The following is a 20,154-nucleotide window of genomic DNA, read 5'->3' on the forward strand; positions in this document are numbered from 1 at the left end:
TGTCTGACTCTTATGTAGATACTGGCAGTCTAGGTCCAAAGATACATCCCCTACGTTCATCTATTGGCTTGTAAACGTTCATGCATGAACTGAAAAGGAAATAGCTAAGCCAAACGAGAGAGTTCAAGAAATGAGCAGATGGGATCCTCCTTATGATGACCCAACAAAGCCGCAGAAAGGACAGAAAGGATCCACTTTTACTGTTATTTATGCACTATTTCTGCCCATAAAACTCTGGAAAGAAAGCTCAGCCTAGTGTCAAACCTGCGATTCGGGAGAAGCAGTACAGCTTTCGTCCTGGATCAGTGCACCAGATCTTTGAGGAGTTTACGACCATGTCCCCTCGGATATTTTGACAACAAGAAATGTTAAGGTGGTTGCTATCAGAGTTTGTTGTCGAGTTTTAAGTGATGTTTGGCTACAAGAAAGGGCTGTCCTTTGTCAGCACAACTGTTTGTGGCATTCATGGACACAATGTTAAGGCGTAGTCTTAGCAGGGAAGGAGTGTAGTTGTGGAAGCTCTTTAATTTTTGTAGATGATGTGGTTCTTTTTGGTATCACAGCGGTCTTTCATTTCAGTCTCTCTTCCCCCCCAAATATCACTTGAATGACTACTTTCTAGTAATACTCACCTCAATGTGGATAAAGCGTTTTAAAATGGTCTGGAAACACTGTTAGTGGTGGTGATGTTCTTGACAGGAAGAGGAGCCCCAAGTCCAATTCTGCTTGAGGCCACATACAAGCTTGGCCCAGCCCTGCTTTATAGGCCTACGCTTGAGGCACATAAAGCCATATAAAGAAACAGGGAAAGGACAAGGACAGAGAGTTTAGCTGCTGAGCGCTCTCTGAATCAAATAAACACAAAATATGTATCTGGAGCAACAGGAAAGTGCAAGAATCGAAATTGAAAGCGCTTTTTAACATAATTACCCATCCAGAGGAGGCAACTCCAGAAACAGAGCAGTCTCTGACAATAAAAGAAGCCAGGTGCCTGTTCACCCGTGGCTGACACCATAAACACCAGTCTCACTCAGTAAATGTCAGACATAGGTAGGTACAGCACAAATGACTCACGTCTCTGTATACAGATTCCCAAGATGCTGAATGACCCAACCAACCCACCGCCTCCAACAACAAGATTGTCCTGTTAGGCTGAAAAATATTTTTTTTGCATTGAAACACAGAACACATCTTAAGAGAGATTAGAAATATGCCACTGTCACATTAATCAAATTTAAAACAATCTTTACATATTGCCAGTTTATTTCCTTCCTGAGATACATAAAGAGAGTTTGATGTCATACCCTACATATGAAAAGCAGTAAGTCGTTCAAATATTGCCCATGTTTGTAGCCTGGATTTAGCCTTATAAAAAATATAAATCTATTTTCATTTTTCCTTATTTAAACTTCTAAATTCCTCAGATGTAGCATTGCACTCCTAGCAGAGCTGGATCCTTTGATCTCTGAAGGAAAACGTACTTAGGGAGGGATTAATTGTAACTGATGATGATTTATTCCAGAAAAATTATCTTGTTTTTGCCCAGTATCATGCAAGCAAGCATGGTGTTCCACTTGAAACTGATTAGATTCAACTAACCTACACCAGAGGGAGCTGTTGTCTTCTAAATTATGAGGCTAAGTTTAGACTGAGCACAATTTTATATGAACAAATCTTTATCAGATGGTTTTATAAGCAAAGTGGAGCTTATCAGTGTTCCTAGAAACTTCTAGCTTAAGAAACTAATGTTGTTGTTTTTTTCTGATAGCAAGTTGAACTTTTTCCCTTGAACTGGCAGAAGACAAATGGACCGACTTTCTCTGTTTTTTGTTGCTTTGACAGTTATTTTTCTTTTTTTAACATGGTGGCACACAAGAGGAAATTATATCTGTTTCTGCTCACCTTAAGGTTTTTAATGTACTGTGCATAATCTAAATGGTTGGTGCAAAGAAACGGTAACTTTGATAGCTAACAACATTTTGGATGTGATTTTTGTAGTCTGAGGTTCATAATTTTTTGCTGTAAAAGGGGTCATGCGTGATCTTTAAATGTGGCGGTGCAAAAAAGATTAAACAGAGGAGACACAGCACATAAACTTTAAAGATACTTAAATAAATAAATAAATAATCTCACCATGCCTACTTTAATTAAAAACAACATGCTGAAACAGTGTAAACTTTAATTGGTTGAATGATAAAATGATAGAAAATTGAAAAGAATTTACATACATTTTTACATAGATGTTATACCACTATTCTATTTAAATTGGTGTTCTCTTTAAATAATTTGCTGTTTACCACCTGGCAGATTAGTGATTTGTTTCCCTTTGCTGTTGTGTTGAGCACCTTCTCTCTCTGGGCAAATGTGGGATATTTTCACTCACAGATCAAGGTGAATGCATTATTTTATATAAATGCATTGAGTTGCAATTAGGTGAATTAATGTGCAATTGTATTCTTATGATATAAGCATGGCAAACTGAATAAAATAATCAAAATACCTTTTCAGTATTATTTGGTCTAGTTCCTATAAATGTGATGCTTAGAGTTATTTATTTATGTTTTATTCCACTATGTTTCAAATTTCACTATTTTCTAACAATTTTTAAAATCCATCAATAAACCACATTTACATTTTCATTTAGATGTCTGTGTACTTGAATCTGTTTACCACGTGCTCTATTAAAATCCCATAGAAACAAAATTTTAGTGTCATACTCTATCTTCCTATAAAATATGCTGTGATTATTTACATTTTAATTATTTAATAAATAAAACATGAAGCTTTATTAAAGATCTCTACGATTTAAGTTGTAATAACAGAAAACCCTTAGGAAGTCAAAAGAAGCGGCTCTTTAGACTGAAGCAGCCGAATAGTGCAACCACAGAGACGAGGCGGAATTCCCAGTTACAAAAACGTAAAGTGAAAAGAACTGTCGAAAATCTACCCCAAAGCTCATTCAATTGTCGTGAAGTAGCCCCTGATGCTCGGCGTGTGAAACCCCATCGGTCTCTTCGTACGGCACCCTAGCTGAGAACGGTGTGTTACTCCTATTGAACGCCCCTCAAATCATAAAATATACTTTAATATATTGTTTTCTGAAGCGGGGTTTGTTTTGTTTATGTTTCAGAAACATGCCAGCGAAAGGTCCACTGCAATCTGTCCAAGTGTTTGGACGTAAAGTAAGTATTTTACTGAATTTAACACACATGTGGTGTGGTAGCTATGCTGCCTCGCTAGCGGACTTGAGCTAATAGTATCAAACACTAGCCTCGATTTACTAAATATTAGCTGCTGTAATGTGATTGACTTATGCTCATATGTAACTAAAAACTTTTATGATATTATTCGTCATAATATCATATGACGAATAATATTGTGCAGTGCCCATTTTAAGCTAATGATGGATTGTCACCGGTCAACAAGGCTAGCTGCTTTAGCTTAGCTCGCCTTGTTTCAGGTTTTCTTGTAGCTTATAAAATCAGTGTACACGAATCCACATACAAATTGAAATGGCTATGCTTGCTCATATAAAGTTAAAAATACATGTTTCATATTGTTAGCCTGAACTTGTAAGGGCGGGCTTTGTACAGCGCGAAGATATGTGGCAAAAATGCATGAGTGGTCCATAGTTACTAATGCATAATAATGTGTCAATTTGGTTTGTCCACAAACCAGAGTCTTGAGCATTTTTATTAAAGATACTAATATGTTTCAGTGATACTGACGTACTTCCACTTTAGTATATATCTTTGGCAGCTGGATTATTATAGCTGACCATATTTTTGACCTGTTGACATGGTGATCACTTGTTTGCTTTCACAGAAAACGGCCACAGCAGTCGCCCACTGCAAAAGGGGGAATGGCCTGATCAAGGTGAATGGCAGACCCCTGGAGATGGTGGAACCCGCCACACTCCAGTACAAGGTGAGTATCTCAGAGAATGAGCAGTTCATGGCTTTACATTTTTGTTACAGTGCGAGGAAATATTGATTTAAATTTGATTAATTCTTGAAATACTTGTAGAAAATGCTTTAATTTGTCTTTACCCTTTCTTTTTTTTTTGCCTAAATTCCAACTGCTTTTATTCTCAGTATTGAGGAATCAAAAATATTAACTGAATGTCTTTTGTGTAATTCAATGAAATGTTTGTATGTTGTCAAATACTTGGTTGGTGCTATTGGAAGTTCCTAGTCTATTGCAGTTTGTTGTCCTAGTAGAAATGTTTGTAATTTTATAAAGAATGTGTAATTAGCATTTACTCGACTATTCACCGATGGAAAAAATTGCAGATTTATCTTTTATATTTATGCAACAGGACAATCAGGCCCTGCGTTTTTGTAAATACGGTTAGTCTTTGCTCATTTAAAATATCTTGTCTTATTGGTATCATTTCTAGCTTTTGGAGCCTGTGCTGTTGCTTGGGAAGGAGCGATTTGCTGGCGTTGACATCAGAGTCCGAGTGAAGGGTGGTGGACACGTTGCGCAGATCTATGGTAAGCATCTCTCTGTAGTTCTTGAATGCTGTTCTTGCAGGTTTTAAGACAATTTCCTTAATTATGTTTCTTTTTTTTACACAGCCATCCGTCAAGCCATCTCCAAAGCCTTGGTTGCATACTACCAGAAGTGTATGTATTATTTTTTGGACTGTTTTTTATTACATTGCTGATCAGACAAGTTACTCTTGTTCTAAATTGGAATAGGAACATTCATTTAAAAACAGGAATGTGAATTAAACGTCTGTCCTGTTGAGGAAACTTATTGCTTGGGAAAATAAATTTCTGCTGTTTGGACTTCAGCTGGAATCTCCAGCTGAAATCCAGTCAAATTATGTGTTTTATAACTTAACACAAAGTTGTTTAAAATTTGTAAGCTGGAGTGCTTCTGCTTTGCCGCAGATGTTGACGAGGCCTCCAAGAAGGAGATCAGAGACATCCTGATCCAGTACGACAGGACCCTGCTGGTTGCTGATCCACGTCGCTGCGAGTCCAAGAAGTTCGGTGGACCTGGAGCCCGTGCCCGCTACCAGAAGTCCTACCGTTAAGCGCTCTGTACATTTTCTTAATAAATTGGAGGAACACAAATGTTTGAATTTTTCTTAAGTCTCTGAATTCTCACTGCATTATGAAAAAGTAGGGTGCTCCAGTTCAGTTATGTCAGATTCATTATGTTTGCTAAAGAAACAGATGGAGCATAACTACAGGTATGTCACAGAGTCACCAGAGCCACGTAGAGCCTCCGTAAGAAAGGAAAGTTTTTAACTCCAGTTTTAGAGGCGGAGTGGCTCGACTTTGTGGAGCAGGTTGAACACAAACCTTCATGTCTGAAAGCTCTGCTCCAGCAACAAACTGAGATGAGGCCAAGTTCTTAAAGCTCACACAAGGTTTTATATTTCAGAAGAAAATTAAACGGATTGAGTGGGAAAATATATCCTATTCTTTGCTTTGTTGTTTTTGTTTTTTGGTTGGATAAGGTTGATGCTTTTCAGCTAATCCTGAATATTTGGATTCAAAAACGAGTAGGTCATCGTAAATTAAGATGTAATCGTGTTAATGAAAAAGCTGAATTCAGTTTCTCAATCATATTGCAGTACATAAAATCAGTCTTTTCTACATAAACAATTTACAGATGCTGACATCTGTAAATGTCAGCATCTGACATTTACATTTTGGGTTATGCATAACTTTGCATAACCCAATGTATAACAGTATGATTTTACCATCATACATTTTCCTTCCACAGAACTTTCCAAGCATATACTTGGGTTGGGTATAGCACTCTGTAAACAGCCATGTTGTAAATATCAGTGGCCTTTTGTGGTTCTCTGTAGAGTCCCAAAAAATGTCATGTCATCAGATTTCCCCATGATTACAGGTCCTTCTCAAAAAATTAGCATATTGTGATAAAGTTCATTATTTTCCATAATGTAATGATAAAAATTAAACTGTCATATATTTTAGATTCATTGCACACTAACTGAAATATTTCAGGTCTTTTATTGTTTTATTACTGATGATTTTGGCATACAGCTCATGAAAACCCAAAAGCCACAGCATAACATTTCTGTATAGGAATCCTTTTTCAAACAAGACTGATAGAATAGTGTCTTTTAATTATTTAGTTTCTTTTTTTTTAGCTGTAAGCCACAGTCATCAAATAACACCTTAAATATATCACTTTGTTTAATTAACTTTTCAAAATTAGATTATTGAGGTGCATCTATATGTTGAAAGACAGTTTTGGAAGTACTCATGTTATAAAATGTGGTACCTGTAGCATATTTTGCATATATTTTATTTTAGAATGCTGCATATAGTTATTTCAAGCTTTTATTTGTTTGATTGAATGATTACATTCATGATAAGATCTGAGTGTCTCCTCAGACCAATGTAAAAAACTAATGCTTGAAGTAAGGCTTAACGTTTGCTTCAGGGTTATTGAAATATCAATTCTAACATTAAAATATGACTGAATTTACAGCAACCTTTGGAATTTCCAACACATACTCTTAGGATTTTTTTATTTGGAGTACAATAGGTATAAATTATCAATTTTTTTTTGTTAATTATTTGCAAAGCAGGAATGAAATTGCAACGCAATTCTAGTTTTAATATTAAGAGTTCTGAAGTCTTACCAGCAGGGGGCGCTGCATGGCTGTGTAAAGAGGTGATGTGAGCCTTAAGAGTCTTGCACATCTGGAAGCCATTAGAAAATGTGTTCAGCTGGCTCCTCGCCATCTATGAAAGAACAAATGCATGCATACTATTAATATATTTATATCTATATAAAATCGCCTTTTGGTGGGAAAAATGCAAATAAATGTACTTGCTTGGTTTATTGGGTGATTTACAGGGTAATGGTGCCAAAGCTTTGCTGGACTTTTCTTCTATTTGACCAGACAATTTTAGTTCAAATTGTGGTTAATATTTCGGTTTTACATTGTTAAGATTTTTTGATAAGACCAGAACCTCAGATGAATAAAAAAAAACATCATGTAATTGAGGCAGTTTCACAGCAGCATATTAAATTATTCAGTTTTTAGGAGAAAATGATCTGCCTTTGGTTAGAATTAGTCTTGATGTTTTACTTAAAATCTTCTCCCCATAACTGCAGCTGATGTGCGAGCCCACACTTCTTCATCACAAAAACAAATCCCAATGAGGAGGGCTCGGGGCCCAGATGTTGTTCGGCTTCTCTGTCGGCCGCCTGCGTTAGCCGTTCCCACTCGGTGAACTCCCGGGGAAAGACTGGGCCTGTTTACGGCCCTCTAATAATCAACCCAGCAGGGAGAGCCCCACTCCCCACTGCTACTGTTGTTTACTGCTGTTTACTTTCTGCCCCTCCTCGCCTTCATCACCCCTGAAGGCCGTGATGTTATGCAGGGGACATTCTGCACCTGTGAAAATGGCTGCAGGAAACCAGGCCTGGGAGCAGACGGTAAATTGATGCAGCGTACCGCAGGACTGAAGGAAGGAAAAACTCCTCTGAGTCTTTGTTTGAGCACATTATTGAGTCACTGAGGTAAAGGAAAGCTTCATTTCCAACTGACTTAATTATAGAATTATAGAACTGGAATAATCTGGAAGAGCGGCTCCTTAGCTTATGTGACATGTTGCAAGATGGAGTTATAAGACTATTATTCAGTGCTTTTTGTCAGGAGACCAGAAACCATCCCACTCTGACCTTTTACAAGACTTTTACTTGCAGAAAATGTCAATATACAAGCTGAGCATGAAGCTCATTAAAATATCTCGCTCATCATGAAGATGTATAACTGCATAATTTATGAGTGTTTCACCCCGTATTTCTAAATGGACCTAATAATGAGGTGGAAAGGACGGAGGATATGTCTTGCTTTAGCTCCCAACAAAGAGTTTAACTCATAAGGCATTATGCTAATTGCTTATTTTGAAATAAATCAAATTGCAAGTTACACGAAACGGAGAAAATGAAATTAAATATCAGTGTTGCCGACTAATAAAACATGCTATTAACATTTAGAAAATAAAAGTAATTATTTTGGGTAGAAATTGGGTTGTTTAACAGCTAAATTACTAATAAATTATTTAAAGTCCAACTAGCAAACTTCCAGTTCACTAGAGATATGAGTTAAAAACAATCAGATAATATAAGATTTCAACAGCAGAAAGAAACAAAAATAAGATGTTTTTTTAGTCACAAGCTGTTTAAAATGATCTGCAATCAATGTGATATAATTTAGTTCAGTGTTGTCTTTTAGTTTATCTAATTCTAAGGTGGTTCTAAAGATAACATCAATAAAATGGCTTTCTTGTTTTTTTTCTAATAAAGTTAAAAACATTTCATAAATATCAAAATATTTATCAGAATTTGACAGGTTTCTTGGAAAAACAGAAGCACATGATTCTCACAGAATTTAAAAATATTTTTTATGACTCAAAATACTTCCAAATCATTTCCAAGTGTCCAAGGCTTCGTCAATGCTTGTGTTGCCGTCTTTCTTTGCCAACTCCATCAAATGGCTGAACAAATTTAAGGCTATTCTTTTTTTAAAAATATAAAACTGCAACAATCTTAAAGTGTCCAGTTTTGCACAGGGCTCCATAATTGTAAATCTTTGCAAACGCCAAACAGCAGTGTGTCAAGTAGCATTAATATTTCAGCTTAACAAGCTGCATTTTCTACAAAATGTTTTGGATACACTCCACTGAAAAATCCCCAAATAGGCAGGTTTTCCACAAATAATTTGCAATCACGTTCCACAGAAACATCCACATATAGGGGCATCTGCAAATACTGAACTACAAAAAGGCAGGAATTCTCCTCTGTAATTGTTTTTATGTCGGTTTAGCTTTTGCTTATTGCGCTCACTTTGTGTTACGGTGGCCCAGAAGGTCAACAAACTGTAAAAGCCACAATGCAACAACAAAAGCTGCAACAGAAATAACACCTGACTGGACCAGCATCTTACATAAGGAATTCACTGTTAATTACAATAATTTACAAGACTTTCATTGCTGAGATTTAAAATCCTTCAATATTCTTTTTAACAGTGCAATGTTTTGAATGTAACACGTTTTTACTCATTAAGCTGTCGTTTAGACTTCAGTTCTGAGTCTTTTCTCTGTTAAACTTAGAAAATGAGACGCTGTGATGGTGGATTGTGTCAATTTAATCTTCAACACAAACAGCTATGATGCAGTCAGATTTAATTTCTGGATTTAGTTCTTTGTAGCAAAACACACACATGCACACTCGAGGCTGGCACCTGCCTTTCCTCTGTTAACACCTCAGCCTCTACAGGGCTCCTAATCCCACAAACACAGAAGTGTTAGGTCAGGATGCACTTTGTCATCACTGCTGCCCCCCCTTGCACCTCTCCTCTAACGCCTTTATGAGCACACATTTTTCAGTTAACACGAAAAAAGCAAAATATTGCACCCGTTCCGTTCAGCCTCAGATATCATATCAACACCTTTTCCGTGTCATTTTTGCACGTCAAAAATAAAAAAAATGCATAAACAGTTGGCCGAAGGTGCCAGCCAGGCCCTCAGCGTCCAGGGACTGCAGAAGGGAGAACCAAATGTCGGATTTATTTGAGATGTTGCAGCTCAGCAGGGCGACGTGCTTCTGTTTGAGCTGGGAGTGTTAATGAGGGCGTTGGTGCTCATCTGCTGCCTTTGAGAGGAGCCCATCTCTTCAGATGAGCATGTTCTTTTTGCAGCAGCACTTAGAGAAAGTGTTTCCTCGGAAACCGAGCTGGATTAGGCCAGCTTCAGCTGTGCCACATGTCTTCCTATTATTTTTCTTTCCACATTTACAAATATGTAGAAGTAATTAGAAACGACAGAGATTGATAAGCCATTTTGTCTGTTAAGACAATTATTTCAAAATTATAAATAAAACCCCAGCAGCTGTTGCACATGCAACTAATACAGCTTCCTTCCTAATGTCTTTACACCGAAGTTGTAACTGGGCACACATTTGGACATTTATCATCACTAGTTGCTTTCCTGAGTCTGAGCAGGTTGCTTAGCAACTGTTCGAGTTGAAGAAATCTCCCTAACTTCAAATAAAGTTGTGCAGAACTGTATTTATATTTCAGCGTTTATACTGAGAGGTTAGATGAAGTGCAGAGTGCCTGGTTGTGAGCTTTAAACTGCTTATTTAAATATGCTTACAAGTTCTTAAAGTTCAAGAATCCTGAAAGGAAATTGATAAAATGATTGAAATTAAGTTTTTCTGATGTAGTTTCTGCTCTAAGAAATGATGACAATTCTCATTTTCTTGGCAGCTGCTAATCTTGCAGCTACTCGCTCCTGACTTCACTGAAGGCACCGTCTATGTGTATATTTACATTTCATTGTCATCTTTTTGTTTTTTCATGTGTGAATGAAAGCTTTATAGCCATGTCTCTTTTGTTTATGCCACACTCCCACGCTCCCATTAGTCCCAGCTCTCTTGCCAGTTCCCCCAAAAGCCCCCTTCGTTACCATCAAGGATTGAGAAAGAACATGGGGCTGATGATGGATTTATCTCATATGTTTCACTCTCAGTCTGCTTTTGGTCAGAAAACAGCCAGAAAAGGGCTCCCAGTGACTGACCCGCTCTGTTAGTCACACTTTCTGCAGCCAGCATTGACTCATTCTCAACGTATTTAACCTAGACTTGAACTAAAGCAGAATTAGTCCCAGAAGACTCCCGCTGCTGAACCTTTGTCTCCCATTAAAATATCTGTGTCTCCTCTCACCCTCTTTATATATTTTGTGTCTCTTTCTTCCTCCACGTTTGCGTAGGCAGCGCTGGCCGTGTCATTGCCGTACTGGACACTATGAGCTGGGTCATGCAGGGGTTTCCCCCCCCGAGAGCTCGGCTTTTACGCCTGAGCTAAATCAAGGGTCATAGGCTACCTCACACTCCCATCCAATCTTTAAACCCCAGCTCAGGCTGACGCACTCTGATGCCCTGTGACAACCTGCAGAGGGCCAGTGCTGACGCCCCTCAGGGGTCAGCCTGGATCCACTTTACCAAAAACACACAAGAGACCTCTCCTGGTTTGCTGCACCGATGAGAAGATGAAAAAAGACAGCTCTGAATTACTGAGGATGCTTTTTAGTTCTGGCATATTTGTTGTCATTTCTGTTAACATAATAATTAAAAGAATCAGGACTGTCATGCATTTTTTTTCATGAAAATCATACAAGCAATTCTCACAAACGTTTTTGTTCATTTTTACTTAAAAAAAATAAAAATTTTGATGCGATATTGTGTATCACCACACAAAACATTACAGACGTCAATCAGAGGTAAATTAAAAATGAAATAGCCAAATACGCTCAACAGAACACACAAATTAGTGTTAAAAACATGGCAAAGCAAGCAATAAATGTGAAATTTCATGAAGTGAGACCCTTAAACCTAAAACAGCCTCTCTTCTAGAGCATATTTGCATTTAACTTATTAATGTTCAATTTTATTGTGAGTTTAAGTGCAGAGGGTGCTGTGAAAGATCTGGAACTAAACAATGAGTATGTTGGCAAAAAGAAAAGTATAGAACCCACATGAGAAAAGTGATTTTGATTGAAATACTATTACGTGATGAAGAATGTTGTTGTTACTCCTGAATAATCTGGTTGATTCAGATTTAGATCTAGAACCTCCCCAAGAAAATAGAAAAGTCCATCTGCCTTCTGTTACAGCACCTGTGATTATTCTGCACTGATTCCTGCAGAAAAAGAAATCTCCTGAATCTGATATAAGGCGTTTAAATCTAGCTCTACATAGATTCGGGCCGCATTGTGTTTAAAGATGCAGTGTATTTAATTTACTGACACCTAGTGGCACAAACTATAAATTACATTCCTCAACAAAAATGTTTCTCACCATATTCCCTTCTTATAGGCATGTTTAGAAACTAGATATTCAGTAAAGCAAAACTGAGAAATAAAAACTATTTTTTCATTAAACAGCATAAACGGAAACATTTTTCCTTTGCTTTCTGGTTCTGTTCAAAAGGAGCTTTAGCACAACTAAAACGTCATTTTTAACCTCTCCTTGCCAAAAAGAGCATCATATCCCATTTATTTTCCCTGAGACCTGCATTAAAAAGTCATCTTTTATCACTTTACATCTCAAAAAGCATTTACAGCATTAGGGGACAGGTGAATTTTATGGTCAATACCCCTATCAAAAACTTGGCCCACCTCCCGAAAACCTGCTGCACCCCAGTAAAAGATCTGATCCCCAAGTCAGCTCCACTAAACGCTGTGGAAAACACGAGCGGGTCGACTCGGACCTGTCAGGAAGTGCTGTGAAGAACGTTACTGAAAGCGAAGGCTGTGAATTGATTGCCCTCTGGCTGCTGCCAAAAGGCGCTCGGTGTGCCATCCTGTGTTGAGTGTGTGTGCGCGTCGGCCTGTCATGCCCCCTGTATGTGGAGATATTGGGGGACATGGCTAATTAAATGGAGTAAAAGCTGTTGAAAGGGGCTGGACACTGCCAGCACGAGAGGACTTGACACCCATGTGTTTTGAGAGGCAGAGAGGGCAAGCATGACGGAAGGAGGAGGCCCATGTTACTGCACCCCGCCTGGCTGCAAGAGCTCAGTCATGGGGCAAAGACCCTTAGGGAGGAGGAACCGGCGGTAAACCATAATGTAGAAGGCTGGTGTTTGCATTAACTGCAATTCCAGACCCCTTTTTGGGGCAGTCTTCTCTATATTTGCCCTATCCAGCGCAGAACTTTAAACCCCAACACCCTACCCCGCTGTGACACACACACATTCCAGGAGGAGGAGATGGGAGCGTGTCAATTGGGAAACAACGGCTGTTAGTTACAGAAAATGCATTACGGCGTGGGTCCTGGTGAAAGAGCGGAGGAGAGGAAGTGGTGAGATTACGCATGGGTCTGTGCGAGAAGAACACGGGGAGATTTCCTCCCCCTCTCTGCCGTAAACTGTCCAGATTTACAAGGACTCCGGGGATGGGGATATCTCATCCTCGTCCCATCAGACTTTGACAGTTCCTGATTTAAAAATAATCCTAAATCAGCGTGTGACGGATGTCAGTGGGATATAAGGAGGTCAGAGGAGAAAAGGCATCCCTATTACTGTCTTAACTACCTTTCCACTGGTAATGTGAACTTAAATTTAATACTTTACATATGAGCAACAAACTGTTTGAAGTTTATTTGGGAAGAAAATGTATTTCCAGCCTAAATTTTAACATCCTTGTCGTTAAATTTTACTTATTTTTTTTCTCTTTACCCGTCAAAAACAAACTCGTACATTTTTTACATTAAACCGCTTAAAATAAAATCATGCATTCCTTTAATGTATATTGAGCTTTTTTTTTATTTTCAAATAATACAGTTGTTTAGGGGCTTTTATTTGGTGATCTGTGTTGTCCATCACCAACCAACACCTGTTTGGTGATGGCAGATACTGCCTTTGTCCAAAAGGTTTATTCCGGTTTAAAAGGAGAGTCTTCCTTTCCACTATCGCCACATGCTTGCTCGAGAGTCAACAAGTCGACACAGTTAACCAGGCTTATTTAGATGGCACTGTCTAATTTTAAAAAATTTGATTGAGTTATATTTGAATTATCAGAAGAGAATGAGAGGCACTGAAATAAAAGTTCTGATTTTAATATCAGAATTCTGACTTTCATACATATGAGAACCTGGGAGCAACCCGCTTTAATGGCAGAAGTGTTAGTTATGCAGGAGGAGAAATAAAGTTCTGGAGGAACGAGGCAGATAAAAATGATCCCGTTTTATTAATGCCATACAGTCAGACTTCTGTGATTAAAGCCAGAACTCTTTTTTTTTTTCCAGCAGCCCTCATCTTCCTCTGTAGTAAATGTAAATTGGACTGCACATTATTGGATCAGAATTTAACTATATGATTGGAATATAGTGGACCGGTTCTTGAGAAGACAGCTTAACTGTCAGTATAAAAATGGAGGGTAAAAGCTCATAAAATTGGGAGTTTACAATATGAGCCTTTGAAAAAATATATATATATATCCTGCAAGCAATTCCAGACCAACATTTCATAATTACTGACAATATTTTAAATAGTCTTTCTCAATAGATTGAGCATCTTTGGATTGTTGTGTTTCTCATCCTAAATAAGCGAACAACATCTTGACAGTGTGACTAAAAGTAACAAAGTTACATTAGCTTGAAACGGTCGCTATGTGCTGCTTTCAGGAGTACCAAAAAGTGTTCCTCCTTCAGCTGCATCAAGCTGCTTGCTGAGTCCTCTCCCCTCATCTGGTGAAGATATTTCTCCCTCCATTCCTCACAGCAGTAAATAACTGTCTCCATTCTGCCTTGTTCCAGCTACTGCTCCGCTGACGTATGTTTTTTTTATTGTGCCGGCATCACTCTAAACCGGATGTTGCTCACCTGCCTCTCCTGTGATCACGGCAGGCCTCTGAAGACCCCTTGAACAGAAACAGGAAGCACTTCATAGCTCGGGTCGCGACCCCTCTCACTCAGCCCCATGAGTCAAGGCAGGGCCCACCCCGGCGAAACACGGGAAAGTTCCGGTCCCATCAACAAGGTGTGGAAGGATATTCACGGGGGGAGGAGGTGTGCAGGGCTTCGCTCTGTCTATCGGAGCAAGCGGGAGTCAGACAGAGAGAGGCGCACATCTGCGGAGTGGAAGCCATGTAATGGTGTTACACACACGGCCCAGAGAGGCACATCTAAATGCAGCTACAGCTGCATCCAGAACAAAGTTGGACGTCTGATTTAGGACAGTTAAACAGCTTGGAACTGAATGCAACATAGATGCCTGTGGTAAAACAATATTTCAGAACCTTTTTTAAATAGATTTTATCTTCATTTAGGGGCCTACCTTCAGCAGTAATTGGGCTAGAGGTGGGATACAGCTGCAGGCTATTGGCCCGTATAGGTACCATAAGTATAATATGAATTCTAAAGATAAATACTAGAAAAATGATCATAATTTCACTTATAAGTGAAGATTTTGTGTTAAATACACTTTGCATTGTTTGATGTTCTGAGCTCTTAAGGAACTGCATTTTCTTAAAGTAAACTAAGAGCAGATTATAAAAAAAATACTTTAAATATAGACTGAAAGGAATTGTATTTACTTGCAAAATGTTTTAAAAACATAGGTTTTTGCTGGACAAAATTAGGTAAACCACACAAAACAAAATTACTGTAATAGCTACAATTACTGTGCTGTTTGTTTAAACAGTTCCATGCACAAATAACAATTAATGTTATTTAAATTGTGTTTGTTGATTGTTTGTGCTTGTCTACCCTGTTATGAGTAGTGAGTGAATATTCAGTTACATCCTTGATCCTATTAAATATAAGCTTTTTTCAACTTTTTGGGTCAAATATCATGTCAACTCATTATGTGTTACTTTAGTGTAAAGTACCCAAATTTTTCAATTTGTATTCTGAGCAACAAAGCCCCCATAATACAGGCTCCAACATGATGATGCAGCTAATTAAACACGATGTCTGTTAGCGGATGTCCTGAGCCTATTCCCCAGCATGCCATTTTGATTTCTAATGGTACATGACTTGGACATTTTGCCTTCATTTTACACAAATTAAAATGAAGTGAAGCCCAAATATCTTGAGTGTCCCCTCATGTTACATGACATGCTTGGACTTGTCTGAGAAAACAATCACACCATTAAATAACTTTTAAGTTCCTGTTTTGTTTTTTTTGTTTTGTTTTTTTGTCTATGGTCACAAAAGTACAATTCCAACGTGGTTACTTTGTGAGAATGATTCAAAAGTTTGGGTCAAAATATGAAGCTGATGTGATGCGAGCTGTCTTAATTCTCTGCAACTGATTTTTCATGTTAACAGAGGAATATTAGGGGTTTAAATTGGAAGAGAAACTGAAATCAACAGGCATAACAAAGCTACGCCTTTTTTCCCTTCCAATATACGTTTCTCAGAAACCCTCTGACATTATCTCCTTTCTCCTGCCGGCAACTTTTCAGATCATCTTGACTTAATGGGCTCCTCTCTGTGGAGGAATTATGCAGTCATCTTTCTCTAACTGCAGCCAGGTTTATTATAATGTGCCTGAAAAATGTGTGAAATCAGTACTTGGCAGTAGGGCAGTTTAACTCATAATAGGAGTCAAGTCTCTTTAAAAATGTTGGCTCCAGTTATCATAATGTTTCCAGTTAAGATTGACCCAATAAATAATTTTGCATCAACAGTAAAACCCACAACTGCAAGCTGTTCCACACATGCTGTTCAGGTGATAAACCTAAATAAAATACCTCCAAGTTCTTCCATTTCCCTGAACATGATTAAATGTCTCTTGACCCAGCTGACAAACCTGGAATCTGAAATATAAAATATAAAATGTCCATCTGTGTACACAAAAACTAGAAATGGAAACACTTTCCGCCGTGTTTGGATACATTTAAAGTCAAATATATCTTGCTTTGTTATCTGGGGTATCATAGAAAAAAATGCACACTTCACTTTTCAGATTTTTTCTTGTAAAAAATAAAAAATAAAATAAAAACTGTATAATTTTCCTTCCACTTCTCAGTTATGGAGAAGTTTGTATTTGTGTATTTTGTGACATAACAATGAGGCACATGGATGTTCTTTGGTTGTTACTTGACAAATTGTGAAAATGTTAGAGAGATGTGAAAGCAAACCAACAAAACAAATGAGAACGCTCATTTTTGGCATGAATGTAACTCTGTATGAGCCCCACATTCCCAATTTTATTTATAGATTAAATGTTTTCTAACTCAAATTGTGTCTTAAATCATTTTTGATTTCTGAATCATTCAGTCCAGATGGACTAATCCATATACTGAAGTGGCCATTTTTGTCTTATAATCCCCAAAAATAAAAACGTCAATGCTCCCTTTTGTTCATTCACAAACAGAACATACTCTGTTTGAATCTCACAGTACTTTAAAGAATATCGGGTTAAATGAAGATCAGTCTAGTTCAGGTCTTAACAATCTAAGCATCTGTCATTTTGACTAGAGATGATCAAATATCCAGATTTCTTTGATTAGATTGATATAACCCTTTAATGGTGCAGAATAGCAGTCACTGATATCAGTTTTATTAACCTCCAGTGGGTCATATTGTTTTTACAGTGCTTAAACTGTAGCAACAGAAAGGGGCACCCGCTTTGAATTCATAGTATATGTATAGAAACCTATTTATTTTGCATGCTTAGCGCCCCCTGATGGAATGGTACCCGGAGTAGTGAATTATGTCATCCATGTTAAAAAACTTTTTTCACTGAGATAATGCATATTTTCAGCATTTTTTTTAAAAGTAGTTTCTTTCTGATTTTTAAGACATCCTGTTGATTTTCACATCCTGAACCACCTATTGCGTAATCATATCATGTATCCACTTTAGGAATCATCTTTTTAACAAATGAGCTGGCCTTTCTCCAGCTAAATTTATGCCTTGCCAGTTCTGGTATCTGTGCTTTTGCCAGCTGTTTTCTTTCCTGAAGTAAATCTCTATAAATCAATGGGAGTTAATCTGCTGAGAAGATTGTGTGCTTACTCTGGCTACGGGTGCACTCCTTCTCCATTGGTTACAGAACATCCATCAAGCGCTCAATGAAGGCTCCAAGGAGCAGAGAAACCCCCAGTCCCCTTCCAACCCCATCAGCCCACCAACCCCCAACGTCACCTCTCACTTTTTCATATTCTTCTTCTGATAACTGGATTATGAAAGCTGAATTGTTCCTGAGAGATAAAGAGTAATTGCCTCATGATTTGGATCAGTTATGTGTTTGTTGAGTCTCACACTCTTGAGATGCTTCATTTTTATCTTGGTGTCCTTTTGGCCTCATCGCCAAACATTTCCTCCTGCAGCATTGTCTCTTGGGCGGCAGTGTCTCACTGCATTGGAAAGTTGATCTGATTACCCCGTCATTCATCATGTAACTCTAACTCTGAGGGGCACAGTGCAGCAAAGGGGAATCTTTGCAGTGACATAAAGCCAGGGCTGTACGGGTGCAAATCACCTTCGTACTCTATTTGCAGAAAGAAGAATGTCTGAGTGCTGCCATAACGGTTTCAGTAGCACACAATTCAAACTTGCACAGTGTCTTATTGTTTTATTAAAATGTTGAAAGGGTGCTTCTAAGCATTTTTGGAGGTGTTTCACAAACTGAAGTACATCAAACCACTCTATGTGAACTCTAAACAACACAACTAGGTTTACCTAAATTATCCTACAACTCCAAACACCACCCAAATTATTAGTAGAAGCAGTCTGGATGCATCCGTGTTGGATTGTATCCACTTGTAGCCACTAAAATAGTATGAACACTTGAAGTTGATGACTTGGTTTTGACGCCTATTTGTGGTCATTTTCCTGTTACAACACCCAATAATGTTCAAACTTAAATAGTTTGACGCAAACTACCTCCTCAAATGAAATAAAATTGATCTGGATGTTCAGGAATCTACAAAACAAGCCGGTCACTCAGTTAAAAATGACTGTGACTGTACTGAAGCAAGCTCTTTATGCTCTGAAATGCACCGTGTGCACAAACCTGTGCAAGTAAGTGTTGTTTGTAAAAACCACTGTTGTTGTTTGCTCTTTAGTCATTCCATAAAAAGAACAGCTTAAATAAATTATTTAAATCATTGAAATCTAAAAACATTATATTTGTGTCGATAAAGACATACAACAATGTAAATATTGTATATAAATTTAAATTATGAAGAAACATCATCATTACACATAGATACACACAGATGCGATGATGGCTATTGCTCCTCATTTTGCTCCCTGCCTTTTGCTGCCCTACACACAACAGACAAATACAAACCCAGCAAAAGATGGACTGCAAAAGAAAAAAAAAAACTTTTTAATAATGTAACTTATCAGAATTATTGAAAATTTAAAAATAAATATGTATCTTTCCAATGTTTGGCCAAAGGTTTTTAATCAAATACTAATTTAGGCTTCATTTGCCACAAGTACTGGGCAAATAAAAAATGCATCAGAAAGTCTACTTGAGGTGCAACTGAGAGGAAACTTTTTAATTTTGCAAATGCATGTGCTGCCCCCGGGCTGTGCTGACCTGGGCGGTCAGCCATAGGACCCAAAACATGTTGTGATGCTATATAATTTAATATTTTTCCACGCTCAGTCATAGTCGGAAGGTAGCATTATTTCCAGTATACAAAGCATGATTTGTTTAAGCATGTAATGTAATCATATATTGCAGCAACTAGTACAAGAAAACTTGATATTGTTGGATGAACAATGAATTATACTTCCAGCTGAAATCAAATGCCAATGAAGGATGACAGTTTTTGATGTTTACACATAGTTCAAAAAATAGATTTTTACTTTCTATAATTATTAAATCAAACCCGGGAGTATTTATATAAATATGAGGTTAAATATAGTCATAGATTGCATATAATCCAAAGTAGAATCAGTGAAACTGTAAACCAGTAGAAAATGAGTTATGAAGGGATCAGTGGTTCGGATTTCATGCATGCCTGTAAAACAGCCGTAGGCCTGCGAGTGATTCACGTAAGTCAGACAGCTCACACTTTATTACAAATTATAATTGGAATTTGGCAACTACGCTCCGAGCTCATCACTACTTGCTGTTATGCTTTCATTTAGAAACTGGGACTCATGAGGAAAGTGAATTTCCTTTGAGAGCCTAGAGGTGGATGATGGGATCGTGCCAGACTGGAAACAAGCAACAAGCAGCAGCAGCAAATAAATGCCTGAAGGAGAGAGGAAGAAAATGCATTTTGCTGGCGTGTGAAGAAAGAGAACTGTATCTGTACTTCTTTGCATAAAATTACATGCAGTCACTGCATCATTACACAACAGATAGTTATACATTTACATTGTTTCTGTGGTTGTGAAGAGATTGATTTTTTTGACTAATTAGCATAAGTTTTATTGACTTATTTTCGTCCAAGCCAAGGATAGCTACATTCAATAAAATAAAGTAAATTAGATATATTAACGACAGGCAATAATCCAGAAGCAGGAAACTTTGTTATTTAAGATGGCTTCATATTTAAATAATAAAGCATATATGAAATATGTCCAGATGGGTTTTTTGTGTTCTATTGCTCTATGGGCACCACTTCTAATTATAGAGGCAGGGTTAGGGGATAACTGTTTTACATAAATATGTCT

General features: G+C 37.8%; 1 protein-coding gene across 1 annotated transcript; it reads left to right on the plus strand.

Annotated features, from left to right (window-relative positions):
• Positions 1-2,966: 2,966 nt before the first annotated feature.
• On the plus strand, positions 2,967-5,084 carry rps16 (ribosomal protein S16). The gene is made up of 6 exons (XM_014988467.2): positions 2,967-3,039; positions 3,131-3,182; positions 3,826-3,927; positions 4,400-4,496; positions 4,581-4,628; positions 4,899-5,084. The coding sequence occupies exons 2-6, from the start codon at positions 3,135-3,137 to the stop codon at positions 5,042-5,044; spliced, it is 441 nt and encodes a 146-aa protein (XP_014843953.1). The 5' UTR covers positions 2,967-3,039; positions 3,131-3,134; the 3' UTR covers positions 5,045-5,084.
• Positions 5,085-20,154: the final 15,070 nt, after the last annotated feature.

Source organism: Poecilia mexicana, unplaced genomic scaffold (assembly GCF_051168715.1).
Source record: "Poecilia mexicana isolate PSO_F unplaced genomic scaffold, ASM5116871v1 scaffold_23, whole genome shotgun sequence".
In the NCBI taxonomy this organism is placed as follows: domain Eukaryota; kingdom Metazoa; phylum Chordata; class Actinopteri; order Cyprinodontiformes; family Poeciliidae; genus Poecilia; species Poecilia mexicana.

What these genes read in the sequence shown, in the direction of transcription:
- rps16 (XM_014988467.2), top strand. Translation starts at nt 3,135, where the DNA reads ATGCCAGCGAAAGGTCCACTGCAATCTGTCCAAGTGTTTGGACGTAAA. An exon ending in CCGCCACACTCCAGTACAAG is followed by an intron (nt 3,928 to 4,399) that starts GTGAGTATCTCA and finishes TATCATTTCTAG; the next exon opens with CTTTTGGAGCCTGTGCTGTT. An exon ending in GGTTGCATACTACCAGAAGT is followed by an intron (nt 4,629 to 4,898) that starts GTATGTATTATT and finishes GCTTTGCCGCAG; the next exon opens with ATGTTGACGAGGCCTCCAAG.